A 9,555-nucleotide genomic window follows, 5' to 3' on the forward strand; every position below is an offset into this window, starting at 1 on the left:
TACAGCAGAAGACACTTACCTTCGTCACATACCAAATGACTAGAGCTACTTTTCTCCCCCTAAATGAACTGAAAAACGTTATGCGGTCACGCATGTTGTGTGAATCATAACATAAATAGCACAATGGTCTGACATGCTATCATCCTGTTTGAAATACCATTTTAATGCTGCCCTCTAGTGTCGAAACTGCATTCATGCAGTCCATAAAAGCTGCACGTCTGCCATGTATGTATTTCTGATAGCGAGCAAAGGTCAGGTGTCGTCGCGTATCGCCGTGGTATAGAAAACATTTCTATGAGAATCGCTAGTCTACATCCCTTACTTGCCCACTTGTTCGAACCGTTCAGTTTTCATAAACACCGAATTAGCCAGGTACGCCACTTTAAAGCTAGTTATTCGATAGCTTTTCGATTGGACGGTGTTTATATTGAGTTTAACCAATTCAACAAAAAAACAAGTAGGCCCTAAACATGTCAAAAGGACTTTGCAGAAGTTCATGGACAGGTCAGAACGTTAAGCATACGCACACCTGCTTATAGTAATTACAGAAGGGTTTGCTGGCACAGATTGGTTACCTTCGACAACCACGTACGGCTGCTTTGAAGAACGGTTGGGAACATCGACCAAGGTAGAGAGCACAATTTTTCTCTATCGAGATTTAAAGAATGTACACAAACCATGCGAAAGCACATGCTCTAACTGAAGTATTACAGACAAATGATGTAATGATATAAAATAAGTATAGGCTACATTAAAAACATAATGACGAAATGACTTAATTCAGTAGGAGTTTTTCAAAAGCAAAAGTTGGTCTGTCAAGGTAAGTGTGGTTTGTGGTTTTGGAGTTCCCTGACTTTATGGCATGAGTCGTGTTCTGACAACAAACGGATTGTGGTTACAAAAAAAGTGAGCCAAAGTAAGAGGCTGACGACTGGAAGTGAATACTAACTCAAACACGTGGTTAGAGTCGTTAAACTGGATATATATATTGATCTCTCGATTACAGGTTTTCTCAGCCCCCCAGACTGACTAGAACTTCCCCTAGATAGGAAAATATGACAGCAACCATGGAAGCTTAGCGTCTCTGTGTGTGGGCCTTGTCCCTGTGTGCTCTTGTGGAAGCAGTGCTGATAAAAACCTCCCACTGATAAAACCTCCCACTAATAATGTGACTATAAATAATTTCCGTCCTTTCAATCCTGTTTGGTTGCAAGAGGCATGCAACAGTCACTTCCTGGTAGCCATTACCAGGTTTCAGTTGTTTTTTTTGTCTTCCTCTGGGACAGTCTTTTTACATGCCTATCCTGCAACGGCTAGCTAGTGAAGGACTAGTCAGGACAATCGTTGTGTCTATTCCAATATGTAATGATAGTATTCAATGACACAAGTCTGTGTTCTAGAAAGAGTGGTCTGGAGTCGTAGAGGTCCGATAATATCAGCTTTAATGCAGCAGTTGGAAATCAACAAGTACAGAGCTCTGAGGTTGTCTACGTTTCCCTACCCGCAACAGAGTTTGGGTTGGTTCACAAAGTCCAACTGGCTATCTGTCCCTGCCCCAGCATATATTATACAGTGCAGTAAAACAAAAAACACAAGAAGAGGGTTGAGCTTGTTCTCCTGTGCAGCAGGGAGTTGATCTTGCTGACGCGTCCCACCTGCCGGTTTCAAGGTTGTTTCTGAAATGGAGAGATTGAGATACAAAATACTGCCTTTTTCCCCACACTGTGGTCGAGACTCGTCTGGGTTGTTCATCTTTCTCCCCCTCGCACACAGTGTCAGACACAATGTTTAAGCCTGAGCACACTTCTAAGTTCATAAGACATAACTTTAATAAGCACAATACATAACTTTAATAAGAAAAATACAATATTTACTAGCCTACCCCATTGCAAGGAAGACAAACTGACAAACCTGTGTCTGCATTTCAGAAAATGGAAATATTTTTTCCAATCACCACACTCAAAAGTTCACATTCGTGTGAAACCAGCAATGTGGTTGTGTAGTTGAGGCCTGGCTATTGGTAGGTTTGGGAATGAGTGTCCTTTTTCCTCTTAATAAAGAGTTATTCATTATGATAGTAATTCCCACATCAGTCCGTTTTTGTGGAGGCGTTTATAAGTAGGTGACCTTAAATATTTGCCATGTTTCCAACTGCAATTCTCATTTGCAAGCAAGCGTTCGTCATTTTTAGGCTTGCCTCTACACAAACATTTGCACTTGATGCAACAGCACGCGTGGTATCATAGGCAACATCTCACAATCATTCCAAAGCTTAGAATTTAAGTGTTTTTATGAATCTAGTCGGTTAAACACTTAGCTGTTTCCAAGTTGAACTAAAAGTTTCACACTCAAGCGTAGTACTCGTAAGTCTCGAGGGGATTAGACTAGAGTTAGCAACCAGATGCTCAACTAGCTGTTATAGCTCTAGATATAGAAATTTGAGTTTTTTTTTAAATATGAACTATTGTTCAAACTATAACGGCACGTTTAGCATAGTATTTTAGTACACGTTTAACTATTGTCTTATTGCACGTGTAAGTGCTGTATATGGGACCTACTATTAATGATTCAAGGTCAACTGTAGAGCTAGCTATTTGATAGCAGCGTGGTTGTGAACATCCAAATACAGTATCGCATAACCAGGCAAGGTGGTACTGAGTGATAGCTAGCTCGTTTGCTACCATTACTTAGCGCTGTCCCGTGGAAGCCTGCGCGCCAATGCGCTCTTTCTTAGACCTAACATATATAAATAAATTGCTAGATTTGTCAGTATATCGGTTTAAATGTGTAACTTTCTACATCCGCAGTGTAGCCGACGTCGCAGGTCAAAATGTCTCGAGGTGGATCTTTTCGGGGTGGCACTGGCAGAGGAGCCAGCTTTGCTCAGATCCTCAGAAATAATATTTCTGCTCTGCCGGGGTCGACGATGTCCCCCACGCCTCCGGTGGCCTTCATGCCTCTGGTTCCTTCAGAGGGCCGCGACCCCGCAGTTGCCAGTTCATGCAAAACTGGTAGGTAACTACCAACTGCTAGCTAGCTCTTGACTTGTGTGTGTTGAGGTGATTTATACATAAAAATAAGCCTGAGTCAAGCCCAAGCCTCAGTACGTTCACATTGGATTCCTTAACTCTGGTCATACAATGTCACCAACGTAAGACTCATTGGTGATGGATGGCTAACTTAGTTTATTATGAGCCTTGAGTAGCCTACATCAGTGGATAGATTTGACTTTGTGTCTTCCTGTTGCAGGTGCGCATCCCAGGCCTTGCGGTTTGCCGCAGACACTGATAGAGAGGTACAAGAATGGAGAGACACACGCAGTGTCAGCTCTTTATCAGCTTTCACAGGTCCTGCAGTTCCAGCTGGAGTTAAAAGAAACTACTGGCAAGTAGCGGATGGAAACCGATCTGTACTGATAAGGCTTCTGAATGGCGGTAGTTAAAACCATGATTAGATGGGCATAAAGTAGAGCTAAGTGTTGTCTTGATAACACGTGTCCTTATCAAAACATCTATGTTTGTTTACATAGCCTACACTGTACGTGTGGGGAAAGGCTATTTTCAAACCACACTATGAGCAATTTAGTGAACCTCGTCTCTGCATCTGTCACCCAGGCAACATCGCAGGCTTTTACTTCGCTTTCTGTGCTGTGATTGACGGGGTGAAATACAAGACTGGGATGGGGAACACCAAGAAGCAGGCAAGGGCCACAGCTGCCCAGCTAGCTCTGGAGGAATTCATTCCAACTCTTTCAGGCAAGTCTCTGCTTCCAGAACAGTCCAGCCGTCTCCTCCTGGTTCAGGAATACTGGCTGCTGCCCCAAAACCCTGCCGCTAGTTACATTTACATTTAGTCATTTTAGAAGGAGGGATGGTAAGTTTGATGAATGACAGGTTTGAAAATGACTCGCCAGCTTTTAATTTTAACTGTGTGTGTCTGTGTGTGTTTTTTTCTTTTTCCAAAGGCCCTCTTCCTTTGCCAGTTAGAGAAGGCATTTTCTCAGAGTCAGAGGGTCATCCTGACAGAGCCGTTTATGGTAAAACAACAACACAGCTAAACTACGCCACCAAAAAACTACATCAGTTAGTCTAGTCAAGTGTTGACTAAATCACCACAAATTATAAGAGATCCATAAGGAAATATAGCGCAACAAAATCATCAGGATTTTTTTTTCTGAGGGAAGTTTGACTGTATTTCCTTTGTAAAATAATAATAATAAAAAAAGATCCTTGCTGTTCCTGTCCTATCAAGAGCGTAAGAACCCGGTCAACGAGCAGATCCCACAGGCTGTGAAAGAGCAGCTCAGCAAGTTGTTGGAGAACCACCCTGAGTTCTCCAGCTGTGAAACCACTGTGGCGGCATTCATCGCCTGGTCGCGTAAGAGGAGCACTTCTTTCTTCTCGCCTGAATACTTGCTAGTGATGATGAGTGTGTAGTATAGAGCTTCAGTATGTGAGCCGTAACGAGGCCCCCTGCACCCCCTCTTGCAGCCAGCGGGTGTGAAGTGGTCGCCATGGGCACGGGAAACGTCAACAGCAAGGAAAGTGCGACGCCAAACGGCCGCGTCCTCCACGACTCCCATGCCGTCGTGACGGCCCGGAGATCCCTGATGCGGTCAGCCTCAGCTTGTGATAAATCCTCCATAATAATCTGGTGGGGTGGTGGAGATCATGATTTGACTTGTTGATCAAGAGGTCAAAGGTTCCATAACCCCCCCCCCACACACACACACACATCATTCATATTATAGGCATTTTGTATGATTATATCCAATATTCCTGTTGTGTATGGGCATTATTAGAATATCTAACGTGCCTTTGTGTTGCTGGGCAGGTATCTGTACAGGCACCTGTTGTTGTTCCACAGTAGGAATCGTAACCTGGAGGAAAAGTCCATCTTCCAGCAGGAAGATGGCACCCAGCTGCTCAGCTTGAAGACCAACTTCACCCTTCACTTGTATCTCAGCCAGCTGCCCAAAGGAGCTGCCCAGATCCCTCCCAGTCTGTGAGTCACACCCTTCTCCCTACCTCCCTCCTACCATGGTACATGTTGGCAGATGTTGGTTTAAGGATTTTAAGCTTTCATCATTTCTGTGTTTTGGAATCTCAACCATAGCCCCTACAGGGAACTTGGTATTACTGCAGGGGGGAGGAATGTAAGTTATTTCAAGTTTTAGAGGCTAAATGGCTGTATTGATCAGAGACTTGATTTCTTAAGGATGCCCCCAGTAGGAATACTCTGCCTAGAGCACTGGACCCCCCTGATATCGGACTGGCCACCCCAGGTGCCACCCCAAAATGTCATTCGCTATCCCTGGCAATTAGATGCTGATTGACATTTAATTTAATTTATCTTGTTAAAAGCGTTTCTTTTGGCATCTGGCAGCGCATTTTTTCAATCGAGGATATTTCCACAGTTCACCAGTCAGTCACAAATCACTACGCCAGCGTCTGATACAGCGACGGAAGACAAGAGCATCATATTACAGTTATCGTTTTAAGGTTTAACGTTGGGGGTTGAAGCTTCCTGAACAAAATGTTATGAAAGTTGAGTTGCTGGGCTGCAGAGCCATAGAAAAAGATGCATATTGGCAATTTGGTTCCATAACAGATTCAGATGAGAGAAATGTTTTTGTTTGGCACTTAGCTACTAAGGTAGTGCTAACAGCACAGTTGTTGTACTGTGGTGTAGTTGATTCAATTTCGTTTTTTCATTTCAATTTATAAAGCGCACTTTTAAAACAACAACAGTGTCATTTAGCCATTTGAAATCTATTGTAATGACCTGACTAGGTCAGAAAGGAACAATCGTCCAGGCATAAGATGAAGTTCCCGAATTGACGTTTATTAAGCACACGGTACACAGGCTACTAGTAAGCCAAACAGCTGTTTGGCCCTAGCCCACGCTAAATAAAATAAAGGTGAATGGTCATTACCCGGCTTCCACAGAGCTTGATAACAACCTATTCATTTGAATCAGGTGTGCTGTAGCAGGGAAACATCTAAAACATGCAGGACAGGGGCTCTCGAGGACCAGGATTGAACACCCCTGCTGTATGGCATATATGCTGAGCCTCCCCTCAAATGCTAGTTTAAGGTTTTGTCAATTCCCCCTGGATGTGGTTCAGAATCTCAACAGTGTTATATCGATGAAACTGTTCAGCTCACCTCTCACTTTTTCCACCGCATGCAGCAGGTCTGCTCTTGCGGGTGGGTGAACAGTCTGTTTTGAATCAGAATCTGCTGCGTGCGAGTTTCGGGGTTTTCAGTTGTTCTGCTACTTCCCTCCCGCCCAGGCGACTGAACCCCCTCTCCATCTCCCTCCCGCCCAGGCGACTGAACCCCCACTCCATCTCAGCGTGGGAGGTGAACAACCAGATGAGCCTGCATGTTACGGTGGAGGGAAAGGTCTTCTCCGTCTTCTCCTCCACCTTCGCCCAGGCGGCCTCCAAGCTGGTCAGCATGTCGGCCAGCGACAAGGTGACCCAGTGGCAGGTGCTGGGCTACCAGGGCGCTCTGCTCAGCCACTTCATAGAGCCCGTCTACGTCAGCAGAATCCTCATCGGTAAGAAGCGTTTGCTGGGGCCTCTGGTCCTTCTTCCACACCCCAGTCATCATCCGGGGAGCTCTGCCCATTTGATCTTGCATCGTGTTGTAGAAAAGACGTCCATAGAAGGTAGTATAAAAAAGTAGTCAAAGGCAAAATATCTTTCAACAGCTCAAGGCAGCTCGATGGTTTATTTCGGCAAGGCAGATGTGCATTCACAAACACATACAGGAAAAGACAACCACATTTCCTTAGACATCTCATTATACAGTTAGGTCCATAAATATTTGGACATTGACACAATTATCATAATTTTGGCTCTGTATACCACCACAATGGATTTGAGATGAAACAATCAAGATGTGCTTTAAGTGCAGATTTTCAGCTTTAATTTCAGGGTATTTACATCCAAATCAGGTGAACGGTGTAGGAATTACAACACATTTTATATGTTGCCCCCCCCTTTTTAAGGGACCAAAAATAATTGGACAAACTAACATAATCATAAATCTAATTGTCACTTTTAATACTTGGTTGCAAATCATTTGCAGTCAATGACAGCCTGAAGTCTGGAACCCATAGACATCACCAGACGCTTAACACATTATTCTGTGGTGTGGTGAACTTGAAACTCGTTTTTAATTCCACTTTACAGGATCTTTAAGACTAAGTTCATAGATGATTTGCTCTCACCCGCTGCAACCTGTCTCACTCCCCCCTTCCTTTCTGATAGGGCCTCTTCAGTTGAACGAGTCTACCATACACTGTTGAGCAACAACAGCCTATTTTTCTAAGGATACAATTTCCTTTCTCATACTTAGTTTGCCAAACCTCTTCTCCCATCATACTTTACTTTTGTTTCTGGTTCAATCCAGTTTAGAGTGGAGTTTATTAACTTCGCAGGGTTTCTTAACTACGCAGATAGAAGTCAGCCATTTTAGGCCCCAAAACCTGACCTGGTTTGCCTTGCTGTCCCATAATCAATTTCCCACAACACATCGTAAATGCTTTTTTATTATTTTGAAACGCTGAAGGCTTCACAGATCTGATTGGTTATTTCTGATTGATTCTTGATTGGTCGTTCTTGATCTGTCCCTCCTGCTCGCTGGTTCCCAGGTGACCCGAGCTGCAGTGAGGTGCGGGGGATGGAGATCGCCGTGAACCAGCGTGTGGACGGCGTGATGGAGCGCCTGCCCATGTACTACTGCATGCACCAGCCTCACATCAGCCTGGCCCCCAGCGTGGCCCCGGGGGGCCCCGCCGGCCCCCAGCACAGCCTCTCCCTTAACTGGAGCCAGGGGGACGTGTCCCTGGAGGTGGTGGACGGCCTGCAGGGACAGACGGTGCAGGAGTAAGCTCAACCCATCACAGTTTTATTTCCATAGCCCTTTTTTATTTTTACAAATAGTGTCAGATGGGGCTTCTAGATTAGCACCCAAGAGGAATTATTCTACCCAGAAGACCTGCTTGTGCGTACCCCCCTAGCGATCGAAACTCGAGTTTGAATAGTTAAAAATAGTATAAAGGTGTTTTTATTTTGATATAGGGGTATGGAGATCCAAGAGGTCACAGGTTCAAATCCTCCCCTCTGCGTCGCTTCTCATAAAGGTATTGCAATGAGAATTTTATCATTGTCTGGACACAGGTCACCTTTCAAGAGCAGCCCTGCCCTGGCCAGCCGCCTGTGCAAAGCCGCCATGCTGAGTCGCTTCAATCTGGTTGCCAAGGAGACCCAGAGGGAGGACCTGCGGGCTGCGATCTCCTACAGACAGGCCAAGGTCAGGAACCTCCTACTCCAGTCATCACTGTATCCAGATTGTGTGTGGGATGGGTGTAGCTCAGAGATGAGAGCATTTCACTTCAGATCAAGAGGTCGTACAGATCCCCCCCCCCCCCTCCCTTTTGTGTCGCCTTGGAGAAAAGCATCTGCTAAATGGGAGTCAGGTGGCTAAACGGTTAGGGAATCGGGCTAGTAATCTGAAGGTTGCCAGTTCGATTCCCGGCCGTGCAAAATGACGTTGTGTCCTTGGGCAAGGCACTTCACCCTACTTGCCTCGGGGGGAATGTCCCTGTACTTACTGTAAGTCGCTCTGGATAAAAGCGTCTGCTAAATGACTAAATGTAAATGACTTGTGGTAGCTAACGCTGATTTTTAAATGTTTTTTTTAATCTGTCGTCGTAGATGATGGCCACATCGTACCAGGAGGCCAAGAGTGTGCTGAAGTCCTACCTGGCACAGCGAGGGTACGGCTCCTGGGTGGCCAAAGCTCCCATTAGTGACCACTTCAATATGTGAACACACCACCGCTAATCAAAACTGATACGATAGGAGCTCAGTTTCATGTTTCAGCTCTGAAGCTCATCAGAAAAGGGTGACTTAGTTTTTCACGAGGATATGTTTACTAGTTGGCTGCTTCCTTAGTTTTAGTTTATGGTTCACAGTTTTGGTTTGCTTTAGATGTGTTGGTACTTCACCTTTAAGTTGTTTTTGTACAGAATTCAAATAAATCCAAATGTTTTTTCCTCTTAACAGTATTTTGAAAATCAGGTCCAGTGTGAAAGTTAACTTTGTAGCATGCATACATTGGTTGTCTGTGATCTATGGTAAAATAGATCACAGTTCACTGAAATACAAGATGTTTAAGTCTGACTCACTGAGGAAAAGGATGCATTCCATGAGTCATGGTCTCATTTGGGAATTTTGTCCTCGTTTTCTGAGAGCATATGTTGACCCTCTGGATATTCTTTAAGTATACACAAACAGGATATCCACCTCTCTCTGTGTAAGTACACAGGAAATGTTTGGGTTTCCTGTGTTAGAGATGCAGCTCAGCATTCAGTTTTGTTTACATCAACCTTGTTGATGGACTTGCAAAAGCTGCATTTCCTTCTCATCCAGGATAGCTCATCTTAACAGTATGTATGCACCACTTCTATTTTGTCTTGAGGCTTGACAGTCGTGTCATAAAACACCAAGTGGTTCAATGGACAAGGGAAACAGTTTTGACC

General features: G+C 44.5%; 1 protein-coding gene across 5 annotated transcripts; it reads left to right on the forward strand.

Annotated features, from left to right (window-relative positions):
- The first annotated feature begins 229 nt into the window (after positions 1-229).
- Positions 230-9,132, forward strand: adad1 (adenosine deaminase domain containing 1 (testis-specific)). 5 transcript variants are annotated; one of them, XM_062477007.1, is made up of 12 exons: positions 230-628; positions 2,808-3,011; positions 3,250-3,384; positions 3,615-3,759; positions 3,987-4,036; positions 4,252-4,377; positions 4,491-4,614; positions 4,834-5,004; positions 6,332-6,564; positions 7,663-7,897; positions 8,192-8,324; positions 8,729-9,132. In XM_062477007.1, exons 2-12 carry the CDS (start codon positions 2,831-2,833, stop codon positions 8,840-8,842), a joined length of 1,647 nt encoding a protein of 548 aa, XP_062332991.1. In that variant the 5' UTR covers positions 230-628; positions 2,808-2,830; the 3' UTR covers positions 8,843-9,132. The 5 variants fall into 5 exon arrangements, with proteins under 5 accessions (XP_062332991.1, XP_062332990.1, XP_062332988.1 ...); XM_062477006.1 differs by lacking the exon at positions 230-628 and adding an exon at positions 800-820; XM_062477004.1 differs by lacking the exon at positions 230-628 and adding an exon at positions 1,954-2,020.
- The last annotated feature ends 423 nt before the right edge of the window (positions 9,133-9,555 follow it).

The sequence above is a fragment of the Osmerus eperlanus genome, chromosome 13 (assembly GCF_963692335.1).
Source record: "Osmerus eperlanus chromosome 13, fOsmEpe2.1, whole genome shotgun sequence".
Classification (NCBI taxonomy): Eukaryota; Metazoa; Chordata; class Actinopteri; order Osmeriformes; family Osmeridae; genus Osmerus; species Osmerus eperlanus.

Coding starts and splice junctions, on each gene's coding strand:
- adad1 (XM_062477007.1), top strand. CDS start 2,831: ATGTCTCGAGGTGGATCTTTTCGGGGTGGCACTGGCAGAGGAGCCAGC. Junction 3,760..3,986: donor ATTCCAACTCTTTCAGGCAA/GTCTCTGCTTCC, acceptor TTTGCCAGTTAG/AGAAGGCATTTTCTCAGAGT. Junction 8,325..8,728: donor TCTCCTACAGACAGGCCAAG/GTCAGGAACCTC, acceptor CTGTCGTCGTAG/ATGATGGCCACATCGTACCA.